The sequence below is a fragment of the Andrena cerasifolii genome, chromosome 6, assembly GCF_050908995.1.
Source record: "Andrena cerasifolii isolate SP2316 chromosome 6, iyAndCera1_principal, whole genome shotgun sequence".
NCBI classification, from domain to species: domain Eukaryota; kingdom Metazoa; phylum Arthropoda; class Insecta; order Hymenoptera; family Andrenidae; genus Andrena; species Andrena cerasifolii.
The window spans coordinates 9,619,999-9,646,748 of record NC_135123.1 but is presented as its reverse complement, the minus strand read 5'-3'; the positions used below and the strand labels follow the sequence as shown (position 1 = coordinate 9,646,748).

At 47.7% G+C, this 26,750-nt stretch overlaps 1 protein-coding gene across 1 annotated transcript in view; it reads left to right on the top strand.

The window, feature by feature from the left end:
- The window catches only part of Fng (Fringe glycosyltransferase), a 72,284-nt gene that overhangs the window by 26,665 nt on the left and 18,869 nt on the right, over window positions 1–26,750 (top strand). Inside the window, exon 5 of the mRNA XM_076814397.1 lies at window positions 7,701–7,860. Within this exon, the coding sequence (XP_076670512.1) occupies window positions 7,701–7,860 (160 nt within the window). The remainder of the gene's footprint in view (window positions 1–7,700; window positions 7,861–26,750) is intronic.

Below are 26,750 nucleotides of genomic sequence, written 5' to 3'. Positions count from 1 at the left end.
TCCTCTGTTCCACGGCAAGCCATTGTTTCGTTAATCGAACCGATCGCTCGGCGAATCGTTGCTACGATATTAAGATTGCACCTCGATTTTAAGAGGGCTGGGTTGGGGGTGAGGGTGAAAGGAGGATCGCTCCTTCTAACTGCGAGGGGAGAATAAACGCCGTCGCGCATTTAGGCGAAGCGGATCGAATAAATTAATAGTAATTAATTAATAGCGAAACTGACTGCTAATTGTCTTAGTATTAATAATTTACAATAACTCTCTTACAATCTAAAATGCATAATATACATATATATACTAGAAACGCAATCACATTTATTCTACATATATTTAATATTTAATTCTAATACCATACCTATATATACTTGGCGCGAGACACAACCGTGTCTCTTGATTAACCTATTTTACTAATTAATTTTTACTTTCATAATAAATTCATTTATCTATAATTATTATTATTATTATTAACTACTATTAATTACGTAGATATAAAAAATACATTTGCATATTTTAGGTTATAAAGACGTAAAATCTGGTAATAGAAAAAAAAATAATATTAGAAGTGAACTTTAGAATAAGAAATTTTCAAACGTTTTATAATATATTATAATTTTCTGCTTTTGTTGTCACTTTAATTTCGAAATCAGCAGGGACTCTGCGCTCTGAGATTTGCCACTGCGCTTCGATTGTTTATGAACACTTTTCTCCTCGCATCGCCGCGCCTCGCAAAAATGCGTGACGGCCTTGAATCGACGGAAAGGCTACTCCGAATTCGCGATCCCTGGCAGCACGATCGAGACTCGGGAACCGCAATTGCAACCGCGGTTCGCGTTAGTGGCAATGTTGCACTTCGCGCGCTCACGCCGGGAGACAAGGGTGCAGGGGGGAGACGATCGACGATCGGCAATTTTCTCCACGTGTAATTTCACCTGTTGCGCGCATCCGGCGCGAATCTGATCGCGGGCTCGATTTGTAAAGGTAACGAGCCGTCTCTGGCTCGATAATCGACCGGCCGGCTACGACCGTTCGTAACTCTCGCCCCGTTACGAGTTTTCGAGCAACTCGCCTCGGAGGATAGCGACAGCAGTCTCTCGTTTGTACGTAGCTTTTCCCTCCACCCTCCCCTCGCTTCCCTTTTTCGTGATTGCCGGTATTGAGAGCTGATGATCGTGGACGATAAGGCCAGTGGACGTATACGTGTATCTCTGTACGTCGTGCAACATCGTGGTCGTTATTCGTGAACGTACGCGCGCGATAGCCCGCCAATTAGGCTTGTTAATTAGGCAGCCACACGATTTCAGTTAACAACGTCGCACAGTGGTCCCAAATCCCGAAAACGTGGCCGAAACTCATAACTTCGTTCGATTTGCATGAAAACTGGTATTTTTATGTTTTTCGGTTCGCTGACTACGATTCTGAATTTAAAAGTAAAAGAAATGGCGAATCTAATATGGCGGACAAGTATACAGAGAAATTGTTAATTTTAAAACAAAATAATTCATTTTTGGACTTTTGGCTAGCTTTTTGGGATTTGGAACCAGTGTGCGTCGCCAGGAAGGAGACGTTTTTCATTTTAGGCTGGATTGGGCTAGTGGTGGTTAATTGATTACACATGATTTATTAGTCCATAAAGTGCACGAAAGAACTTATTCACAATAATTTTTGTATAAATTATTCATGATTTTTTAGGTTTTGTAGACCACTGCAGAAAGCATGGTCAGCGTGATATCTCCTTTAAACATCGATGGGTCTGAAAAATAAAATGATATTCCTGTGAAATAATGTTGTCATTATGGGCTGACTGGCCAAATTTTTTTAATTTCAAAAAAAAAAAATAAACAATGTATGGCACTTTAAAGTTAAAGATATAATTTTTTTCGTGTACTTTATGGACTAATGCATCATGTGTAATAAGTATTTCGTTTTATTACTTTTTTAATAAAACCCTATAAAAAAATGCTAAAACCATTCATTTTTACCGCTGCTAAAGGTATGTAAACCGTTAAGTGCCCCGTTACACGTGGGTTACCTGTACTGACTTTATCGTTTAGCATTCCCTTCGTACGCACCTTTGCGCTAGAAATACAGTGTTCTCCGTCATTGTTGCAAATTGATGATCCCTTCGCTCCGCAGACACTATTCAGGGAAGTCGAGCACCGGCTGCGCCGTCAATGCGTTTCGATGGGAACCCAGGCGGAGACAATTCCCACAAAGCGGCGCCGTGTGGCAGCCACCACCCCCATGATCGGTGCACCCCTGTATTCGCGCTGGGGCGCGACGATACGCGCGCGGTGGCGAAACGGAGGCGAAGCACGTGTCGCCGCACGTGTGGGAGCGTGGCCTCCGAAGCCGTCGTGGAGTTTTTAAAGGGTCCCTTAACGGGGGGTTCCCACGAGCGTGGAGCCTCCTTGTGGACACTATGGGGGCAAGTTATCGCGGATCGGTACACATGGTCGCATGCCGTGGGGTTGCGAGGTCTACGAGTTGCTCTTGGCGCAGTTTGCTCGTGAGTCATGGCACACGCTGGGCTTGACTTCCTATCACCGGGAAGCCATTGTCTCATGGGTGGCTACTGTTGAACGGGGCATGGAGAATTGGGGGATGTAGGAAATTCGGGACGCAGGAGAGTTGAGGCCCAAAGGAATAGGGATGTAAAAAAATCGGAGCACAGGAAAATCGAACCGAAGGAGAAATTCGGATCACAGGGAATTTGAGGTGTAGGAAATTCGGGACGCGGGAGAGTTGAGGCCCAAAGGAATAAATACGTAGAAAAATTGGAGCATAGGGAATTAGGGGTGTAGGAAATTCGGAGCACAGGAAAATCGAATCGAAGGAGAAATTCGGATCACAGGGAATTTGAGGTGTAAGAAATTCGGGACGCAGGAGAGTTGAGGCCCAAAGGAATAAATACGTAGAAAATTTGGAGCATAGGGAATTAGGGGTGTAGGAAATTCGGAGCATAGGAAAATCGAATCGAAGGAGAAATTCGGATCACAGGGAATTTGAGGTGTAAGAAATTCGGGACGCAGGAGAGTTGAGGCCCAAAGGAATAAATACGTAGAAAATTTGGAGCATAGGGAATTAGGGTTGTAGGAAATTCGGAGCATAGGAAAATTGGGGCGCAGCAGAGTTGAGGCCCAAAGGAATAGGGATGTAAGAAATTTGAGGCACAGAGAATTGGGGATGTAGAAACTTTGGAGCATCTGAAATTGGGGGGGTATTGGAAATTCGAAGCGCAGGTAAATGAGGGAATAGGAAATGGGTGAGTAGGGCACTCGGCAAACTATTAAGCAACCTCAATTAATTAACGCAAGAATTAGCGCCACTTTCCCACAAAGGACTCATAACGAAGAAACGAGTTTCCACAGCGCGTACAAGGATTTCTTGCGACCAGCAGAGGCAGCTCGGGTAATTGGCGCGAATCAAACACTCGTCGGCGCAGCTGCCGTCGTTTCTTTTCGCACCTCGAGCGCCGTTAAACCGGCCTCATTAAGGAAACGAAAAAAAAAAAACGCCTGTTAACCCGTCGCCCGATTACCCAACTTTCGGTATTAACCTCCTAATAGCGGGCTGCTAACATCGTGAAAGTTCGAGCGGCCGTTTTCACAGAAAAACCCGCCACGCTCTCTGTTAATCGACTGATTGCCGTGAAACTCGTTCCTGCCTTCTTCCGCCAGGAATCACTGAAACAGGGTGCACTGAATCGGTGTAGCATCCTTAGTCCACGTCCGACTTGTAGCTAATCCGAAACAAACCTACTTCAGCACGGTTCTAATACGAAGCTAATCCATTTCCCACCTGAACTTGACCTAAAGCCAACGCAGACCCAACCTACGCGTGTTCAGGCTAATCAGGGTGCATGCATTCCAAAGGCGTGTGCAGGTGAGGGAATAGCGAGGATATCGCGGTAGACGCAGCCGAGAGGTGCCGAACAACTCTGTATACGGCTGCCCGCAATAATCTTTCCACCCGCGGATCGTTTGTTCACGCACGATCGACTTCCGCGGTCGACCACCTCCAGATCGAGAGAAGCCTCGCAGGGATCATAAGTAGGGATGGGATCAAGTTCGATGCGGACTCACGAATCTGAGTCAATTTCGGTACGAAAGTTTTGTTTCGTGGGATTTGAATAGTAGGTACTCGTCAGAGGTGATGTTTTATTCTATTTAATTGCAAAGTAATAGGGTTGTAGAATATATGGGGTATTTGAAAGATTTCGAGCTACTTTCAATCTACTTCGTCCCGTCTCTAATTCTAAGCCACTGCTGGCTAGACAGCAGCACCGAGGAAAAGTAATTCGGTCAAGTTTGCGCGTCCGGTTTTCAGCGACGCGAGCTGCTCCACCGCTTACACGGTAATTAACGGCTGCTGGCACACCCACGACTCATTAAGTCTGACCAAGCTCGATGTCAATTTGCCAGCCCGTTGCTTGTCGAACATGCTCACGCACGATTCCCTCTGCGAATTCGGAGGTCGCTTGAAATGGACCCTTGGAAGTGTTTTGGAAGGTGCTTTTTTGGGTAGAGGTGACTCAGGTGAGAGGAGATTAGGTATTCGCAGCGCTGAGATAGAGAAGCTTGGGATTCTTGGGGCGTAACGTTTTTGGGAGTTTGTGATCTCGACGCGTAGGATCCTGCGGAATTTGAGATCTTTACGCGTAGAATTTTGGGCAAATTGGGATCTCCGCGCGTAGGATTCTAGGGAATTTTGGATCTCCGCGCGTAGGATTCTAGGGAGTTTTGGATCTCCACGCGTAGAATTGTGGGGAATTTCAGTTTTCTACGCGTACAATTATGGTTAATTTGATATCTTCGCGCGTAGGATTCTAGGGAATTTTGAATCTCCGCGCGTAGAATTGTGGGGAGTTTCAGTTTTCTATGCGTAGAATTATGAGAAATTTGAGATCTCCGCACGTAGGATTCTAGGGGATTTTGGATCTCCACGCGTAGAATGATGAGAAATTTCAGTTTTCTACGCGTAAGATTGTCGGGAATTTGAGATCCCCGCGCGCAAAATTGTGCGGAATATCTGACCTCCACGAGTAAAAATTTGTGGAATACGAATTTCCTCTGCGCAGAAGTTTCAGTTACCTAACACTCCCACGCACCGAATTTTCGGAGCCTCGACATCTCCACTGGCGGAACTCCCTGGAATCTCCAATATTCCACCTACCGAATTTCAGACACGCGGAGGCTTCCGCGCCCCAAATTTCTCCCTCGTCGAGTTTCACATTCCCCGCAGCACGTCGGTCCCTGCAGTCAGCTAAATCGATCAATAAAGATAATTATATCGATCGGTGGTATCATCCTTCACCAGCCGAGAGAATGATCCCTGGCGGAGCGATCGAATTCGGCAGGCTGGAATCATTAGTACCCATCTGAATAGTTATTGACGACCGCGGACCGGTCCCCGCCGTGGATCGTAGATCCGGATTTAGAGACCGATTTATCACGGAATATCGACGCATCGGTGAATCGTCGAGGCTAATGGCTTCCAATCGGCCGTGAAAGTCGTTTAATCGTTGCTCGAAGCGAAATCGTTGGACGCCTAGGGCTGGCTCCGGCCCCCCTCTATACGTTGTATTTAATTAAGGCTGCCATTTCGGATGTTTACGAGTGGCCGCTGGGCCCGATCAAAGGGCCCGAAGTGTCGAAACTCCCAGCACGAGGCCTGACCGGGCCAAGTTAATACATTTTCACGAGCTTTAATTAAGAACCGTCGCGCCTCGTACACCGCAACACGCGATTCCGACCTAAATAGTCTTGGAAAGAGGCACGAGGGACCTCCGGCACGTTATTTACGCGCTCGATCTTTCATCCACTTATTGCACCGCAAATTGCACGTATCCAGTGGTGGATCACACTTTTATTCATCGATGGTGTTGGGTGTGCACGCCCGACCAGCTTCCGCGGACAGAAATCGAGGCCAGGGGGCATAAATTCCCGTGCAGGATTCACAGACTCATTAATCTGCCCATTAAAAACTGCGGGAAGGGTGTTCAATTTCGTCGGGTATAAAAATGGAGGAGACTTGGCACCTTTATCTTGCGGAGGCCCTGGCGCGGCTTGGCCCTAATATATATGCAGATTGCAGGTACAAGGTGCGCAGGGGTTTTGCACGTAGCGTTGGGCTGGCTGTGATGTAACGTTTAACGCGGCACAGTGTTCCTTAATAAATATCATTTGCGGGGGGGAAGGAAAAGTGGCGGGCGGCAGCGTGCTCTCGGGAAGGTTTTTCCTCGGCGCTCGGGGGAGTCGAGTCGGAAGTTAGCGCCCCGGCAAATTTCAAATTAGTTTCGTCAAACGGAGTCGCTCGTCCCCGCGGTATAAATGATTCATGCGTCCTGGTTCGTCGACTGTGCACGTAATACGTATGCAGATTGGAGGTTGCGTCGCTCGGATTGCCCAGTCGGAGTATTCTAGTTGGGCTTCCTGTGCAGTTGCGGTGGGTGGAAGGGAAATTCGACGCGTAGGAAATTCGGTTGTATGGGAAATTGGGTGGAGGAGGGAATTCGGTAGTGTTGAAAATTCAGTATTGCGAGGGATTGGGTACTGTGGGAAATTGGGGACTGTAGGAAATTCGGTACCATGGAAAATTCGGCGCGTAGGGAATTCGGTAGGTACCATAGGGAATTCGAAGCGTAAAAATCAGTACCTGCGGAAATTAGACGCGTAAAATTCGGTACCACAAAAAAATTCAAGGCGTAGAAAATTCGAAGCGTGGGAAATTCGACGCGTAAAATACGGTACCGCAGGAAAATTCAAGGCGTAGGAAACTCGGTACCATCAGAAATTCGACGCGTAAAATTCGGTACCACAGAAAATTCAACGCGTAGGAAATTCGGTACCACAGAAAATTCAGTATGTAATTTCCTGGAACCTCCAGAATTCAGTACCCGGGAATTCGGCACATACCACACTCCCGAATTCGGTATCGACCACAACTCTATCCTTATCAACAGAACTCCCCCACATACAGAATATCTATACCATACATCCAGTCTCGCCGGTCCACAGTCCCCACCGTCGCTCACCCTCATCTTCCATCGTCCGAGGAACAGTATCGTTCCGGTTCACGCGGAAGATACAATCTCGCGCATACTCGGCACGTAGTCAGCCCGGCGCCATTAAGCTGGAATTCAGGTGTATTAACGACGCTGCTGCTCGTTGCGCCTATCGAGCACCCGTGGCCACCCAGCATCGCTAATGGCAGGCTGGGACCGTTCGTTAGAAGGATTTTATTTCGCCTATCTAGCGCTCGGTACAGCCGCTTATGCTCCCTGTCAACCTCCCCTCTCCTTCACCTTCTTGGAAACGCCTCGACGATTGCGTTTCGATGTCGGCGCCTCTCGCGAACGATAAGATACCTTCTCAATTTTTCCTGACCTCCTCTTTCCCTTATCCCCCCGCTCCGCGCGGCGGTGTATCGAAAGCGGGCAATTATCAGTCGATAACGGTCGCTTATCGCCGAGTCACATCGCCGGTCCCGTTGCGGTAGCCAATAACAGACTTCTTCGATCAACCGCATCGTACGTCAGCACCGTAATTGTGGTCCACGGCGATCCGTCCCCGCCGTCGGACATCCCCGATAACGATCAAAGACGCCTGGGTTAATGCCAGCCTGGCGACAACGATGTTTCCATCCTCGCGCAAAAGCCGCGGCGGATGTGTTTAATCGTGTACGATGTTGATGCGTTTCAGGTGGTTCTGCCACTTCGACGACGATAATTACGTGAACGTGCCACGCCTGCTGAAGCTCCTGGACAACTACAACCCGCGGGAGGACTGGTACCTGGGCAGGCCCTCGATACCCGCGCCCCTCGAGATCATCAGGCAGGGCCCGGAACCCTCCAAGCGACCGGTGAGTGTTATTCATTCGGCCCACCGCTTCAAATCAAACCTGTTCCCCTCCCGCGGCCACTTTTTTTCACGATTTCGCGAAACATGAGAGACGTGGACCACCTTAAATCCTTGACGCCATCACGGTCTTTAGGTCCCTTCGCTGTATTACTTACGACTTGTTTTACTTGTATTACTGCGGCGCTGGGATGTCAGGGAAATGGTACTTTGTGCATGGGTCATTCCACGCGAAGTCGGACACTTTTCGGAGTAACATTTCGGATTTTGGTTGCAACTAGGATATGTCGTAGTCTTTAGGGGTATGTAAACATATCTCGAAGGATTTTTCGAAACGTCAAAAATTGTGGATGTACCGCACGGGCCGAGCGACCAGTCGAGCCGGTGTGATTTGACGCAGCGTTACATTCAATTAATTTTCATTTGGTCAATTTTAAAACGTCCACGTTTTTCAAAACATGCCCACAAAGAGGAAAAATAGGGCTTTATCCTCCTATTTTTTCCAAATTTTTAAAAAGGTGCCTTCAACTATAAAATTGCATTTGTTTAGAACAATTACTAAATAAATGGTGAAATATTCGTTTCTATTAAGTGAAATAATTTTTATTAGGTACCCTTATATCTGCACTGTAAGCACCCAAAAGGTCATTTTTATCAGTTTATTAGTTCAACAGTTATAATTTTTGGAAAAATAGTAAACACTATATTTCAAAGAGCTGTAACATCCACAATTTTTGACATTTCGAAAAATCCTTCGAGATATGTTTATATACCCCTAAAGGCTACGACATATCCAAGTTGCACCAAAATCCGAAATGTTACTCCGAAAAGTGTCCGACTTCGCGTGGAATGACCCGTAAGGGTTTTCTTTTCGATCCATTTCATGCTTTCTTAGAAGCGGAGGCTCGCTGTTGCACCGGTGGTGGTTGCACGCTTTATTTACTGCTCGGTTTTGCGGGCTAATCTTCTTGGGCTCGAAGGGAATCTCCCCCTTCCGAGAATAATGAGCAGCCTTTTTTACTCGAGGTTCGCGGCTAGCGGCGTGAAATCTGTTGGCGAGTGGCGAGTGGGAGGTCCGTTGCCGACGCTAGGCTTCCTGGAGGAATGGAGTACCTTCAAGTGATGTCTGTAACGCGCACCGGAATTCCACTTGTGTTTGAACGCTTTCGTATTAACGCTGAAGAAATGGTCAATTACACAGGAGGTAGTGCCAGAAATTGCGGGCCCCTGGTTTGGCCCGGTCGGCGCGCAGGATCGAGGGAGCGCGATCGGAAATCGATAAAAGGGCTGTCTTACCAGCGGTCTCGCGAGATACACGGTGCGATTTGAATTCCGCGATATGATCGGCCGGGCCCAGCAGCCGACAGGTAAAACGGGCTTGGAGATGCTATCGGCCGACAGTGTCATGCTATAAGCCCATTAATCCTTTTTCCCCTTGCCGAAAAAAATGAAGAGCGACAGGACGGTGGGTGGGGGCCTGGGGGAGTGGGAAATAAAAGGATCACCGTTGTCAGACGGTGGCCTTCCAGTCGAGGGCCTCTGGTTCGTGCCCTCAAAAGAATTCTCCGGGGCATTTATCATCCGCTTAGACAAATTAATAGCGGCTCTGATCCGCCTGTCAGTGGTACGGGGAACTAACCTGGAGGACGTTGCCTTTGCTAGCTTCCTTCCGCGACACGCGCCTCCAGCGCTAGTAAAATTTTAGGGAAATGTAGCTTTTCGGTTGATGGATTTGTGGGAGCGATGGAGGATCTAGTGGCTGGTTTTGAGTACCCTTGGGAGAAATCTGTGAGTCGTTGGATATCTGTAGGAAAGCTTGAAGGATAGTAGGAGCTCAAATTCAGGGGAGTCGAACTCTGGGAGAAATTAGACTTGGAGAGCTCAAATTTAGGGGAGTTGAACTTTGGGAGCTCAAATTCAGGAGAGTTGAAATTTAGGAGGGGTCGAACTTGAGGAGCTCAAAATTAAAGCAGTTGAACTCTTGAGGAGATTGAACTTGGGGAGCTCAAAATTATGGGAGCTGAAATTTGGGAGGGCTTGAACTTGGGGAGCTCAAATTCAGGACAGTTGAAATTTTGGAGGGGTCGAACTTGAGGACCTCAAAATTAGATGAGTTGAACTCTTGAGGAGATTGAACTTGGGGGGCTCAAAATTATGGGATCTGAAATTTGGGAGGGCTTGAACTTGGGGAGCTCAGATTCAGAAGAGTTGAAGTTTTGTAGGAGTCTAGCTTGGGGAGCTGAGATTTTGGGGAGTTGAACTTTGGGAGGGGGAAACTTAGGGGAGTTGAAACTTAGAAGAGTCCAACTCGAGGATGCTCAATTTTGGGGATTTGAAATTCAAAAGATTTGGAACTCGGGGAACTGTAATTTACGGGATTTAAAATTTGGGAGAGGTCAGACTTGGTGAGCTCAAATTTAGGTGAGCTGATCTTTGAGATGGGTCGCACTTGGATCTGTGGCATCGTACCCACGGGCCAGTTTCTACCGAGGGATCGAAATCGAAAGCAGTAGCCTCGAGATAAAACGATAAATCTCGTAAAAAACTGGAGGACTCGTTCCCTCTCGCGGAGATTAACCGTTTCTTATAAGGACCGATCACAGTCATTCGTCAACCGCTCGATGGGATATATCTTTCTCCGAGTTCTCCAGAGCGCCCGTTAAGTCCTCTAATCGCTGCAATTCCACATTTTTCTCCGAGCCTCTGCGAACTTGCGACATTTGTTTCTAAGTCCAAGCACCAGCGCGCAATCGATTGCAGTCTATGGCAAAGCATGTCAATCAGAATCCTCTTAATATTTCAATTAACTGCAGATTAATTAAATTCCTCAAAAGTAGATAATTAAATCTCATCAGTCCACAGCCACCTGACTATACGAATACCTTTTCCACGAAATCCCTTGGAAGAATAAGGAACACCATGCTCGAATCAGGTGTCGATCACGCCCAGGTCTCGTTATCCCATCGATCGCCTCGAATATCGGTAATCCCGTGTAACCCACTTACTCCGATGCGATGCTCCCGCGGAATTTAAATTGCCCTGGGTTCGCCATCGTTCGATCCATTCCCCCTCCAGCAGCGAGAGGCAAAATCTGTACTACCTACGAACTTCCCTCGCCCACTGAAACTAAAATTTCCAAAAACCATAAAACCACCCAAATGAAGTCCCACACTCCATCTACATAATTAATTCCTCAACTGCCAACGGCCCGTTACATCCCCCAGCAAGTCACATCAGATTCTTCCTTCCTTCACCTCAACGCTCCTTCGATCGGCATCACACTCTCCTCCCTTGTTACAAGCCAGTGCGCAGCAGACACGGCTCACGTGGGCCCATTGCGCAAGCCCGCGCAAGATCGGTGGACGCCACCGATCGAAGCTTCCCTTGCTCTGCTCTTGTTGCGTGGATATTCGTGCAGACGGTCCGTTTCGAGTGAATGGACATTGTTCGGCGGACACGGGCCGCATAAAGGGCGGGCCGACTCGGTGTTTTTCAGTTGTCCTCCGGCCCTCCCCCCTGTCCGAGGGCTACTTCTCTTCATTCAGCCTTCTTACGATCCGGTCGGACCAGTATCGTTGCAGGGAACCCCCCTCGAAAGTCGACGGAGCAACGGCTATCGATAACGCGCGCACGGTAACCCACTTAGGCCTGCTCGTGGCTCGCAACGAGATTATAGCCGCGTCGTCCACGACCCGCTCTCCTTTTTGCTTAGATCCGCCCCGACGCGTATCGATTTTATTAAAGCCGGGCTCGAGCCTGGGCCGACCTGGCCAGACGGAGGAACCTGTAATTTACAGTGGAAGCGTGCAGATCGTAGGCAGGGTGGCTCGGAGGCGATGATCTTGCGAAGGAAACGCGGGGAAAGTAGGGTAAGGTTCGTTGGAAATTCGGGGAGGGGTAGAGGTGTAATTTTCCAGGGAAGGAGGTCAAGTTTCATCTCGCGTTAATTCAGGACGAGTGTTCCTGGCGCAGTGAGCGAATCTCGGCTCACCTAGACCGTAATGACGGCTGGATGAAGCTCATTCCATGGGCTGTCGTAAATGCTCCCATTTTGTAGTCTTCGCTTGCATTCCGACGGAGATTGCGTGTATCTTCTGTGTAATTCACGGTGGCTGCTTTCTTCAGTTATACCCTTCGCTATTCTGACCGGGAAAATACGTACCTTAGGAAGTCCTGCAACTTGGGGGTATTCAAATTTAATTACGGGGCAGATGCCGCAGAAAATTTTCACCCTGCCTAACCTTTCCAATGGAAAGTTTCTTCGAGAATAGATATTATTAGTTGAACATTTTGCGGTAACTACTAGCATTGAAAAAAATCCAAATTTTAATACCTGCCACCCTTAAAAAATTCGAATTAAAAACGTCGCAAAGTTTCTAGAAATTTCTCTCAAAAGCCCGTCAAAGCTGCTTCCATATTTTTTCTTCATTAAATCCTCGCTGTTCCTTAGGAGGTCCCACAACTTCAGAGTACCGAAATTTTTTGTGGTAGGGTAGACCGAGGGCGGTAGTAACACTTTGACTTTGGAATACGATTGTGCAACAACTATTACAGTTATAGCCAAAGTTTTTATACGAAAATGTTACTTACTTATCTGACATTATTGAGACAGAACAGTGTCACTGTATGTCAAGTAATATCCAGGTTACTAATAAAAAATGAGAAGCGGAGAAGCACGGAGTCGATAATAGAACAAATTTAACTTTACAAAATTAAAATATTGAATAAATGAAACGAGTAGAATTTATAACTAATTATGCGATGTGGCAATTGTGGCAGAAATAAAAAATGTTTTGGCTGGTACATTCTTCATGTGGTCAATCCTTACATTTTATCAATTTAAAAAAAAACGGTTTTATATACTAGAATTAATATGCTGTAATGAATTAATTATTTATTTAAAAACGTTAACATTTCGACTTGAAATCGCCTCGGACACAAGCATATTGTAATAGGTAACAGTTAACTGTAAGACTACTCTTCATGAGTTCATATTTTCAGAAAAAAAAATTCTAAACGGAATAAAGACTTATAATTGGGTACCACCTTTTAAAAGATTTATATTTTGCACGGATTTTAGTTATTATAATTTTTTCTCTTTGGTCCTTTACAGATAGAGTATATTTTATTTTGTTATATTTTTGTAATTCCATAATATCAAGGAAACTGAATTTTTTAAAAATAAGTACAAGTATTTATTTCCTATTTTAATTATATTTTTTGTGAAAATTCGAAAACCGGTTTCACCGGTTATTTCGGAATAGTGGAATTCTAAAAGCGGTTTCTTCAAAAATCGGTTTTTGATGTAAACCACTGTGCACAAATACTGGTAGGACATAGGTGTGTGTATTCCAAATGGCATGCTTCGTCATACATCCAAAACATGTATCAATACCTATCATATGTTTCGAGATATTTAACCTGTTACAATCGCCCCCTGTTACTACCTACCCTACCCGAAGCAGAATCTCAGCACTGGCCGCTTCCAGTGCCAAATCCCAGGCACCAAAAGCACAGTTTACCCGAGCGTTAGATTCGCAAACTGGCCGTCCGCGGACAGTGTAATATGCACGGGTGAAAGGTGGATGCACGTTGGCGCTGGACGCTCGACGTCCTTCGTCGTGCTATCCGCCGACCCCCCATGGGTGTGGTACCATCTTCCAGCGGAGATTATGGTCTCGGTATGGTGGACTCGAGCTCCCCGGGGGCTTCGCGTACTCGTATATTATATTTGCCCGAGAAATACTCGCCCTTCTCCTCTTTCTTGCACCCCCCTTCGGCCGTTCTCTTCCTCCTCCCTCCTATCGCCTCCCTTTCATCTCCTCCCCCTTCCACCGCGATCCTATTCGCTCCGCGAGTTTCTTTCGCCCCGGCGCGCCCGTGGACCTAGAGGGCCCTCTGCACGTGCATCGCACGAGAAGCACGGCGCCCGCGAATTCACCCAGCCTTCCCAGCACGGGAACCCGCATCGGCGATCGGTTTCGTGACAATCGACGTCAAATCGAAGCGGACTCCCCGCTGCGCGTAAAAATCTACCCACGCTAGCTAGCTAACTCTAGACACCAGTTGCGGCGAAGGTAATTAGTCCCCCTGGGATTGGAAAGGACGGAGGAACGGCGGACAAAGCGCCGGGGCCGTAATTACTGTGACTTTTGTTATTGCGCGTGGATTAAAATTACCGCGACGGACGCACGGGCAGCACCAGCTCGTTCGAGCGCAATTCCTCCCGCCTATTACGTCGTTAGGCCAGAAATTCTCGGCGGCGTTCAATTACCGTTCCACGGATCGAACGGTGATTACGACAGGCCTTTGTCGATCCAGAAAACCGTGGGGCGCGCGTAACCGTGCTGGAAAACTGGTGGCCGCCTTTTTTTCTCCCCGCCCGCTTGCGCGCGGATAATTAGCCCCGCGGCGCACGGACCCCTCGTTCATTTGCATTCTTCCGCGCGACCGGTGAATTATCGCGGCGCGTTTGATCGGCCGAAAGGCGTTCGCCGGTTGCTGAGCGATGGCGAAACATCGCGAAAACTCCGCCGGGGATCCTCTCGCAGGCCTGCGGTGTACTTAATTCGCTAATGACACGCCGCGCGCCCGCGAGTGGCATAAATCGGACGGTAAGCGAGCCACCTTGAATAAATCGCGGCTGGAGGAGAGTGGAATTAATTGGTGGACGTGTTTTGGTAGGTACCCGATTCAATTTCCATCGCCGGAGTTCGGATCGTTGGTGATCCAAGGGAGGGTCATGGTTCGGGGGAGACTTTAACTTTACATCGGTAGGTGACGAGCAGTAGAACACTCTACTTACTGGTAGAGTAAAGACAAGTTTTTCTACACGCGGCTGGACGCAACGTCAAGAGCTTCAAAGTCGATTTTCTCGAAATTGAAGCGCAATATCGAAATATTGTATTCCTTTTTCTCGGTCCATTTGCTCGTTATAAGTCGAAAAGGAAGAGTAACTTTTTTTCATATCGCGCTTGATTTTTCGAGAAAATCGACTTTGAATTTCTTGCTGCCCAGACGCGTATAGGAGAACATACGTTCGGAATCTCAGGGTGGAAATGAAAGAGAGCGAGGATAGAGGAGGAAAGGGGTATAGGAACGCAATTATCAGCGGTGGCTGGGGCAGGGCCGTTACCCGGGGGCAGTAAACTCCCTGGCGGTTAATGCGGTGGAATAATTCTCTGGGACAGGGGTAATTCGAACGCTTTATAACCGACGATTCCGACGATATGGATAATAACGGTGGCAAAAAAGCTCGTGGCAAGAAGAGGTATTAAAGGCTTTAAACGTTTGCAGAGGAGACGCTGCGGGAACTCGTAGATTCTCAATTAGATTCGTCCGGATTGCTCGCTGTCTTCTGTATATCTCGTGCCACGTGTATTAGGTTGCAATTAACGTGCCGTTGCAACGGCTGTCGAAAGCAGCGGGGAAAGAAGCTCCGTGCAAATAGCTCCTCTGGCTCTGCGATGTCTTTTTAAGTTGTCCGGGATCCTAGAAACACGTGCAGCGCCCCCTGCGCTCTGCCTCTAGTTGGTAGTCGTAATAATAAAGCGTCCGCTGGCGCGCGCTAGCTCAGCACACAGCACCGTAATAAGTTCCTGGTTTACGGTTCATCGGCAGGTTATCCCGAGGCTGGATCGGCCTACCGGCCAACAGAAATCACTGGCTCCCGCGCGGACTTCACCGTGCACCGGCTGTCCACCTTTCCGTCTTTCTTTCGCTGGATCGGTATCTTCGCTCCTCGTCTGAACCCCCTCCTTTCGCTGGATCACCCTTTCACCGGGGGCGTGGCGCTGCGCTGCGATATAGCGGTGCCGATGCAGCCGTAATTACACCACCGAAGAAAGAATGTAAACCAACGATCGACGATCGCTGATTAGGGCTCCGGCTCTGCGCCGCATGTTTTCTGATGATGCGCATGGTACCCGGGGAAGGGGGAATATCTGTGATGGCAGGTTTCTGGTGGTTGCTGAGGAGTATAGATATGGGGGTGGCTCAAGTTTCGATGGGGGAATCGAGGGTGCTTTTGGGGAGGTTAAGTTCGAGGGGGTTGAAAGTGCGGTGCTCCAAAGTGGGAGGGATCGAACTTGGGGAGCTAAAGTTTGGGGAGTTGGAAGTCGGGAGAGGTCGAGCTTAGACAGCTGAAATTTAGGGGAGTTGAAACTTGGGAAAGGTTAAACTTGGGGAGCTCAAATTTAGGGGATCTGAACTTTGGAAGGAGTCGAACTTGGGGAGCTCAAATTTTTGGGGAGCTGAACTTTGGAAGCTCAAATTTTGGAGAGCTCAATTTTTGAGGACCTGAACTTTGGGAGGAGTCGAACCTAGGTGTGCTGAAATTTTGGGGAACTCAAATTCTGGAAGCTCAAATTTTGAGGAGATGAACTTTGGGAGCTCAAATTTATGAGAATTGAAATTTTGCAACAGGTAAAAATTGGGAATGCTCCATTTAGGGAGCTGAAATTTGAGAGTAGTGGAACTCTAGGAGCTCAAACTCAGGGTAGTTGAAATTTGGGAGAAGTGGAACTTGAGGATGCTCCACTTTCGCAGAGTTGAAATTTCAAGGGGCCGAACCTAGAAATGCCCCAATATAGGAAGGGTCGATTTGAGACTACCGAAGTCTAGAAGAACTAAACCCAGGAAGGAACCTTCGTCTCCTCAGGCACCTCGACCTACTCATCACCTCATTAAAGCATCTCAACTCCCTCAGTTATATCCCATTCCTCGTCAACCAGGCCCCAAAATCTACCCACAACCAGTAGACGACGAGGACGACCAATCTCGAAACTAATTAACAGATCCCCGTCTCCGCCTGCTGTCATAACTCCTGTATCGACCTGGCTTATATTTCCATCAGCTGTTCTTTCCACAGTTTACACACAAGCCAGCCCATGTATCAACCGAACCGTTATCCCAGAATTGGCTTAGGATTTACTGCTAATAGTACGTCGAATCTATAATGATATGCATATGAATTAATCAGTGTCCACAAAAAAAAAGAACACACCACTTCAGCGAATCCTCTTAAAACAACGACAACTCCTGATCACCCAGACATCAAATACACCCTCGGCTTCCACATCATTCGTAGATGATTCCGGAGATTCGAACTGGCTATAAATCTTCCCCTATGAAGATAGCGAAAATTGGTCGAGGAGTAAGCTGAATATCTTAACGAGATCTCTCGCAGTGTCTACGCTCACCCTCCGCAGATAGCACTCGATACTCTTCCCCCAGCAAAGACGTTTCACGCCGTTTCCTATCGTTCCCTCGCGCGCCATGTTTTTTCGCGTTTCGATGGGGGAAACGGCAGGAATAAATCTCGTCGCGTTTATCGCCGGGGACACGGCCGCACAAAGCGCAATAAAAATTGATTACCTCGTTCCTCGAGCTCTCTAGAGCTCGGGGCCGGGGATCTAGGATCTGCAACCACGTTCCTCTCCGCCCGAAAAGAACTCTGATCAGCTCCGCTGAAACGTGTATCCGCGTAATGGCTCCATTGTGGCCGATCCTGCGATTTGCTCGAAATACGAGGAATTCCGTGGATACCACATCGACTCGTGAACTGGGTCCTCTCTCTTATTCTTCGCGCCTTCTGTTAATTGGCTTCAGCGATCTTCCAGGTAGAGAGACCAGTTTATTTTATGGAACAGATCGTTAGAAGAAGTTCAGTGGGTCCAAAGGAAGATTCAGTGGGCTCGGGGAAAAGGATAGGGCGGAAGTGCGCCGCGGAAAAGCGGAAATCCTCGCAGAAGCCTGCCCCGGGTCGAGAAAGGGAGACGAAGTGGGCTCGCTCGGTGGCGGTGGGGAAAAAAGGGGAACCGTAGGTGGCCACAGCGGGAAAGCAGTAAACCTGCAGCTCTCCAGTGGCCGTATTAATCATTCCGCGGACGAAAGGGGGAGCCGGGGAGGCTGGAACGAAGAGGGAAGAGGGAGATACGCCGCGCAGGCGAAAGGTGGACTCCCGTGAAATACGAGACGTTTCATTAAACCCATCCGTCGAAGCCTGCAGCCGATAATTATCCGCTACCAGCCGTTTTAATTGAGGGACCACGTGCTCTCGGGGGGCTGGCTCGGAGTTTTTGAGTAGCATCGCCGAGGGTGTCGTTGTTTCTCCAGGATATCTGAATCACTCCTTGCAATTCTCTATCTCAAATTATCCATGCGACTCCGAAGGATTCGTGAATTTATTAATTAGTGCGACAAATCTGTGGATTGTAAATTTTTGCTTGCAAAATTCATCGAAAGGTTTATATGATTCATTTAATTCGGTTTCGTGTGTGCGATGAAGCATCGTTTAATAATTTTGAAAATAATAAAACTAGCTTAATAAAATAATACGCAGAAGGGTACCTGGCTCCTTTTTCCCCCTTTGTAAGAAAACGTACTAAATTCGCGACCCCGTCTCTTCGAGAAAACACTCGCGTAATTTAAGGACGAGCCTTAATGGATCCATCTTACTTCTCTCTTCTCCGTTCAAAGTTTCTTTCGAGCACTAGCCACTGTGGATAGCCTCCTAGAGTAAGCTGTTCCATTCGACGTCGAAGGGAGTGGCATCCTTCGCATATACGTTTAATTCCTCGGTGACCCTGGGCGCAGCTCGTTCTCTCCGCATTCTCGGTTACGTCGGCCTTGATCTTGCATTAGACGGTCAGCCGGCGAAGATAGCCAACTGCTGGATTCCCGAGGGAGGGCTGCTCGTTCCGCGGTTTTCCTATTACCTCGGCAGAAACGCGAGCAAACAAAGATCGAGAGGCGTCTAAACGACCAGCGCTCGGATTCTTCGCGCGTACCCGCGTAAAATGATCGCTTCTTGGGGGAATCTAAATGACGAAGCACCTTTAGCATCTTTACTTTGAGGCTCGTAGCGGTTGGTAGCTCCTTGGAAGCTGAGCAAGGAAATAAGGAAGTCGCGCGTTATTATAATTGGACGTCGAGTTGGCAGTGATTTTATCAGTTAAACTTACAATATTCTACAATGGATTAACTTCTTTTTATTATTTTTCTTTAATTATTTTATCCATTCACTTTTGCATTCATTTGCTTTGCTGCAGTCACGTGTCGGGACTTCAGTTTTACACCCGATTTTCAGGAAATATTGTCTCAAAGAAAGCGAAGATCCACCAGGTTCTCTGAATCAGCATAAAATTCTTAACGCGTTAGGTTCATTCTGATAAAATAACTAATATCAGTATTAGCTTTATTAGCCATTTTATTTAGTCGACCAACTGTCCCGGACTTACCCTACATCCGCGGAATAGTTTGGTCATTGCGGCGGCTCTGGGCTGACACCTATTCCCCCGTTGGCCAGAAAATCGCACCCTGCTCGCAGGCTGCAGGCACGCGGATGCGCGCCGCATGTCCTGCATTCTCTGCGCCGCATCTCTGTCCCTCCTTCCTGCCACTTCTCGATCCCGCAATCCTTTCTCCTCACCTCCGAGTCGTTCCCGGAACTATTAATTAGCCTGTTGGCTCGCCTGCCGAACGGCCAACGTTCCACCTCGCGCGTACCGATCTAGAAACAGAATTCTAGCCACCGACCGAGGAGGCGCGCCGAATTTCTTCCAACGGGAGCCAGCACTCGTTTCGGGAATTCTTCTACCGCGGTGAAACTTTCTGGCGATAGTCTCGCGACTCGCTCCGCTGAATTATTCCCCGTTCAAGGGTTAATCACGCTCCAGTCCGTTCATCTGGCCGGACACGCGTTGCGGGATATAATGAAGCGTCTTTCTGTCCATCGTTGGATCTCGTCCGCGACGGATTTAATTAGAGCCGCGTCGCCTCCAGATGCACACGGCTGTCCGAAGATAATTTCGCCTCACCTACCGTCCCGCGGCTAACGAAATTAAGGCGCTCCTTAATGAGCGTGGAAACACCGCCAGACCGTCTATAAACCTCCCTCAGCCATCCTGTCGAACTTTCGAACTTCTAAGTAACGATAATTACGAGGGCCACGGCTCGGGACTCTCGGAACCGTGCACCAAGCGTCCACGAAATTATTTCGAGGATTTTATTGCTCCTCTGGTCTATTAGACAAGCAATTCGGTTTTCCAGTGGGGATGGTTTACATGGGAGACTTTGAAATTTCTTATCAGCTAGCTGGAAAGGAATTGAACTCTCATCGATGCGATATTTATTTCTGCGATTATTTGGGATCTTGAGCGCTCTGGATATCTGAATTGATTGCTGAAAATTGATTGTTTTGGGGGTTTTTTAATTTTTAACATTTCGAGGTGTTTTAGGGCTAATACTCTCAGGCTAAAGTGGGGTGTTTCAGTTTCGGATGGGTCGAACTTGGGGAGCTGAAGTTTAGGGGAGCTGAGGAATTTAAGGGTGCTGAAATTTTGGGAACCTGACAAATTTAAGGGATTTGAAATTTAGGGGAGCTGACAAATTTAAAGGAGCTGAAAGTTCAGGAGTTGAAAAATTTAAGGGAGCTGAAATTTTGGGAAGCTGACAAATTTAAGGAATTTGAATTTTAAAGGAGCTGAAATTTAGGGGAGCTGAAGAATTTAAGGGTGCTGAAATTCTGGGAACCTGACAAATTTAAGGGATTTGAAATTTAAAGGAGCTGAAATTTAGGGGAGCTGACAAATTTAAAGAAGCTGAAATTTGGGGAGTTGAAAAATTTAAGGGTGCTGAAATTTTGGGAACCTGAAAAATTAAAGGGATTTGAAATTTAGGGGAGCTGAAATTTGGGGAGTTGAAAAATTTAAGGGAGCTGAAATTTTGGGAAGCTGACAAATTTAAGGAATTTGAATTTTAAAGGAGCTAAAATTTAGGGGAGCCGAAAAATTTAAGGGTGCTGAAATTCTGGGAACCTGAAAAATTTAAGGGATTTGAAATTTAAAGGAGCTGAAATTTAAGGAATTTGAATTTTAAAGGAGCTGAAATTTAGGGACGCTGAAAAATTTAATGGTGCTGAAATTTTGGGAACCTGAAAAATTTAAAGAATTTAAAATAAAAGGTGCTGAAATTTAGGGGAGTTGAATTTCGGGATAGGTCGAAAGGAATTGAACTCTTCCTGCGTTCATTGGGGATCTTGAGCGCTCTGGATAGCCGAATTGATAGCCGAATTGCTTACGTTGGAGTTTTTTTTAATTTTGTACATTTTGAGGTGTTTTAAAGCTAATACTCTCAGGCTATTACCTCAGAAGTGTTCCGAGCTCCTGAAAGTAGTATTCCACATGGGTTCCTGCGATTAGAGGGGAGGGAGCGGGAAAGGGCACCCAGGGCCCCTTCTAATTAATTGACGCACAGGGAAGACACGCTCGAAATCTCGCGGAAATCACGGCCAGAACCAGAGCGGCGTTACGAACGTGGGAATGTTTTTCAGAGTGCACGCCGCCGTGAAACTATCGCGCTGATTACATCTGGCTGTTTACTCTGCCGGAAAATCAACATTATTTACGAGTGCGTCCGGCCAGGCCGCTCCGAACGCGACCAACAAAATTTCTTGCGATCCTAATTGCATCTCGTTACTATTCTGCGATACCCCGGTCCTTGCTCTTCACTTCCTCCAGACCGATGCCGAGTCCCGTCGGTATCCGTGCAGCAGAAAAATTGGACGAGCGGAGCGGAAAAACGGAGCCGCGGCAACGTTCTCCTCTATCCCAAGCTCCATACCGCGAGTTTCACGGGGTTGCAAGAAAGGGTCGAGTGGCAAACAGCGAGACCCCACAGGCACCCCTCAAATTATGCACTCTTCTTGCGTTCCTCACTGCCTCGCCTTGATTTATCTTATCAGGATTCCACGAGGCGGAACACCGCCTGGCATCGGTGTGTTTCCACGTTAATGGCATCCTCCCATCAAATCACTCTCAAAATCAATTTTGTTTTTAAAAGTTTTTGACTCAAACATGTTTTTGTAAACTTAAAGGACAAGTCTCAGCTTCATTTTATTTCTTCGTAATTAAAAAAGAAATGCTTCATTTTCGACGAAACCCACTGCCTAGCACTCTTAAGCAAAAGGTTCTCTGCTGGAAGTGGCATTTCTAAAATCCTGGATTAATAAGAGATTCAGGTGCTAATTCAGCTAGGTTCGCATAGTCATAGAGTAGGTATTCCGCGTGAAATTGGTTCCATTAAGCGCGTGCTCACTTTTTCGCGTCGCCTAGGTCCGCGGCAGTTCCTCTCCACCGCCACCAATTAATTTCTTCCCTCGCGGTCCTCGCTTTTCCCCCGTCAATCACCGGTTTACCTCCGTAGCCTTGTCGATGTACTCCCGAGTTGATTCCGCGACCGGGCGTGGCTATTTTTTCACGGCTGAAGCCTTGGTCTGCATGCACGCGCGTCCCACGTCGTCAACACCACCAGGGGTATTTTAGAGTCCACAGCAACGCACAGTGAATTGTACTAAAGGATACCTGCTCTGCTTTTCACCCTGGGAAACAACGCTCTGTCGACGGCACTGTCCCCACGCGTTTAAGAAGCTCACGGAGGCGTTTCATCGCACGTGAGAACATAGCTAGGTGGCTGGGGAAGAGCTCTAAATGCCCGCGGGAGCATCCACGGTGGAGCAGTAATAACCGTCGGCATTAGCATGTTGCGTTCCGCCCCTGGCGATGCTCTTCAAACGCTTCCAGCCCCTCGCGACAGGAATCTCGAGACGTTTTCAGTATCCAAAGTAACCGTGATTACGGGTCCTCCAGTTTCTCTAAGAACGTCCCATTTGGAATTGGGGACGGTGAATATTTTCAAGAAACTCCGTGAATGAGTAAATTAGCAGAGCGTGCAACGGGATGCACAGAAGAATTCTTTCTGTTGTCGTAAATCAGAAAGTAGAATTATTTGAACTATTTAGAGCTTCCTAAAGAAAGCCACGCTGCAATTATACGCCCGTATTTATACGCAGGTACTTGCCGTCGGACGTGCGCGAACGGAGGGTCGCGTAGCTTCCTCGAAGCTCGTTGGCACCGTTCAATTAACCGGTGCGTTACGATCTGCCGATTATAGGTGCGCAGCCTGTTACGCGCCACTTTGTATTTCGCGAGGCCAGTTTCCCTGGGGATTTTTAACGAAGCTGCCGCAATTAGGAGGCCCATTGTTCGGGAAGGATGATGGGACCAGTTCGTACGCGTGACCCGTGACGACCGTGTGCCATTCTTTCTCTGCTTCCAGGGGAAAATTCAGGCGAGCAGGTCTTGCTGGAAAACTGCGCTAGAGGGTACAATGGTAGAGAGGTTAATTGGTTCGAGGGGCCGACTTCTTTTCAGATTCAGTTGCGAATGTCGCGTTGGTGCGCCTTCTTGGGTTAGGGCAATCTTTCTGGGCTCTTGGATTCTCACGTAGTGATATTCACATCGTCTTAAATTTTCTGCAAACCCTCAAATTGTAATGCTTTCTGAGCGTTTGTGTTTTCACGCACGGACGCTTTCATATCCTCAAATCCCCAAATTCTTAAATTTTCAAATTTTCAAATTTTCAAATTCTCAAGTTCTCAAATTCTTAAAATCTCAAATTCTCAAATTCTCAAATTCTCAAATTCTCAAATCCTCAAGTTCTCAAATTCTTAAATTTTAAATTTCTTAAATTTTCAAATTCTTAAGTTTTCAATTTCTTAAATTTTCAAATTTTCATATTTTTCAAATTCTCAAATCATCAAATTCTCAAATCCTCAAATCCTCAAATCCTCAAATCCTCAAATCCTCAAATCCTCAAATTCTCAAATCCTCAAATGCTCAAATTCTTAAATTTTCAATTTCTCAAATTTTCAAATTCATAAAATTTCAAATTCTTAAATTTTCAAATCCTCAAATTCTCAAATTCTCAAATCCTCAAATTCTCAACTTCTCAAATTCTCAAATCCTCAAATCCTCAAATCCTCAAATTCTCAAATTCTTGCAAATCATCAAATTATATTAATTTTTAATTCGAATAATTTCTCTCAGGACATTCCACTATTTCTCACCTCCTATACCCTCCCAATCTCCCAGCCCCAGAAATCCCCAAATTCTTCGCAGCCCCCAAGCTCTTGAAGCCCTTAAACTTTTCAAGCAGCCGCCGACCAAGCCCCAAATCACCCCGCATCTGCTGCCGTTACTCGCATTCCACCGCAGTCTCCTGCTCAGCATAATGCAAGAATCGACTCGCGAAGCGTCCGCCGATATCGAAACCCGGAAGCCTAACTCTCAGCCCAGCCTTACCCCAGCACAGTTACTCGGTGCGCCATCGGGCGTCTAATGAAACGGGCGTCGGCGATGGAGGACAGGTGAACCTTTAGAAACGGCACTCGGAGCACTGCTCGTCCGAAGACGTGCTCGTGACCCATGACGGCCTCCATGGATGCGGCATGGAACGCCGTGCGTATCCATAGCTGTGCTGGAACACAGAGCTCCCTATGCCACGTACGCTACCTCCATTACCTCGATATTATTATACCTGCGGACTTTATATCTCACGGCAGGATCTTCGTTTTGCAGCAGCGCGGTGCGGCGCATCCGGTGCAGGCGGCCGCGGAATTGCAGCGCGCCTAGCTGCTCTCTCTCAGGTCCCTCCTTTTCGCCTTCTCCTTTTACTTCAGGGACTTAAGGCCCCGCGAATGTATCGGCTATCGCCCCGGCTAGCACGTGGACACGCATGCAAATTGACGCAGCTTGTCCGCAATTATCGTTCATTAATATTCCTGGGCGATAACGTCGCGTTTATTGTCGTTATCGATGGCCGCCGCGGATACCGGGAATCTCAGGGGAAACCGCGCGTGGCTGAGCAATTGTACGTCCCCGTTTCTCCGCGCTTGGAAATTCGAAACTGACAGGGGGGTCCTACGATCGGGTTTTAGAGTGGAGTAATTCACGCTTCTCCGTGTCAAAGAGGCAGAGGGGTCAGTGCCACTGTGCGTGAAGCTTTACATTTCTAAGGTCCAAGTCGTTCGCTCCTTAGCGCGGCAGCTGGAGTATCCGCAGTTGGGTTGGCGGGACGATATCGGGGCCCCTAATCTGTTCATTAGTCGTAATATATCGAGCGGCAGCCACCCACACTCCATCAGATATTACTCGCCGTGTCATTGAGGGCCTATTTTACGACCTCGGGCGTACGGAGGAGGATCCTTGATCGAGCTGCCTTTCGATTACTGCTTTCCGCTTTCAGAAGCTCCTCTGACTAATTAACGTCTTAGCAGCCGCCGCTGTTTACACGACAATCTGTATTTCGCCTCGTTAATAATCATTAGCTCTCTGTCGCATGCCCACTCCCAGATGTTTATTTGGTTTATCACTGTATATCGAGGGCTTGCTATTAAAACTGACCAGCCCCATATTTCTTAATTCTCGGTAAATGGAGAGTTACATAAAATTCAATCTGTTACAGTAAATCAGGTAAAAATTATTGAAAGCTACTGCGGAATGCATAAGTTTCCCCTCATATGGATTTTTATTAATCTATTGTTGGATATTGTGAAGAACTTAGGGAGTAATTGCTTCTATTAATCCTTAAGGATTTTTGGATTCTAAATACCAGAGTGGTTAGCGTCGATTCTCTCGAATCTCGGCGACTTTCGTGCAATACTCCCACACCATTCCTCCACGAATTCTGCCGCAGTGGGCCTCGCGCTTTCTAAACACCTCGCTACGGAACGGAACAGATAAGTGCCTCTCACCGTAAACGATTTTCCCCCGAAAGTGTTTCACGACCGTCGATGGGATCTACTAATTAGGACGAAGGACTGGGACCACTAAAACTGGCCGTATCTCGGCGCGATAAGCCGGCGAGGCGGCGCGGCGGGGCGCAGCAATCAGGGGCCCGGTTTATCTCCGGATCGCTGCCAATCGTCGCTACGTAATTGGATATAGGAGCGTATAATCTGCCCCTACCCCGAACGTGCGCACATCAACCCCGTTCGTGGGCCCTGCTTTCGGAATGTAATTAGTCGGAGGGGGCAATCTTGGGCCAGGATCTGTGGGCCCTGTGTCGGCCGCTGGTCCTCGGGAGGTCGAGCGCGACTCCTGTCGGCTAAATACGCGCGCGATAATTAAAATCGGTGACTGATTGCCTCGCCGCCGCGTCCTTCCCTCGGCGGCAGGTGTTGTCGCCGACGGGTCCTTTCACTTTCCCCCGGCAACGTTGTTGCGATCGAGGAAGAAACTTACTACGGTAAGAAACTTTTTGAAGATATGAACAGTTCTGTATGCGCTAGAAATTTCTAAGAGTAATGCTTCCTTGTGCAAAGGGGTTTCAACCCTTTTTGGGGGGGTTGCTTTGTGTTCTTGTTATGGGACTTGAAAATTCTGAGACACTCTGTCCTAGACTACTGTTTAGATTCCTGCAGGGAAGCTGGATATGTAAGTGGCGGGAAAGCAGTGGTGGTATCGGTCCGAGGACCGTTTCCGTGGTCACGTTGGCTAGTGTCAGGGTATGGTTGGAGTGACCCTTGAATTCCGCGCGATCCTCGTGACTGCGCGCGCTGTTGTGTTATTCAAATGCGAGCTGGAGGAAAGAGAGGAAGCAGGGAGCAGAGATCGAAGTCGCCCCCCTTGTACAGAAACCGACGATAGTATCTGGGCCCACCCCAATCGGCCGTGTATATCTAATGCGTTCGTGAGGTCCCGTCTGTTCCTTCGTTTCCTCCGTTCCTCCGTTCCGTCGTCCACCACGTCCACGTCATATGTCCGTTGGGCACCTCCCTCTTCCTTGGTGGCTTCACCTCGCGCTGCACCTCCTTCCACCGACCAATAACCCAGATGCTTTATTTCTGCCTCCGTTATCTGGGCAACGAGCAACGGGCGATGCGCTCAAAACCTTTCTTTATTGGAGGACCTATGAGGAAGAGGAAGAGGAAGAGGAAGAAAAAGGGGAAGAGGAAGAGAAAGGGGAGGAGGAAGAGGAAGAGGAAGCTTCTTTGGTACTCTAGAAACTTGAGACTTGAGACTTGAAACTTGAAACTTGAAACTTGAAACTTGA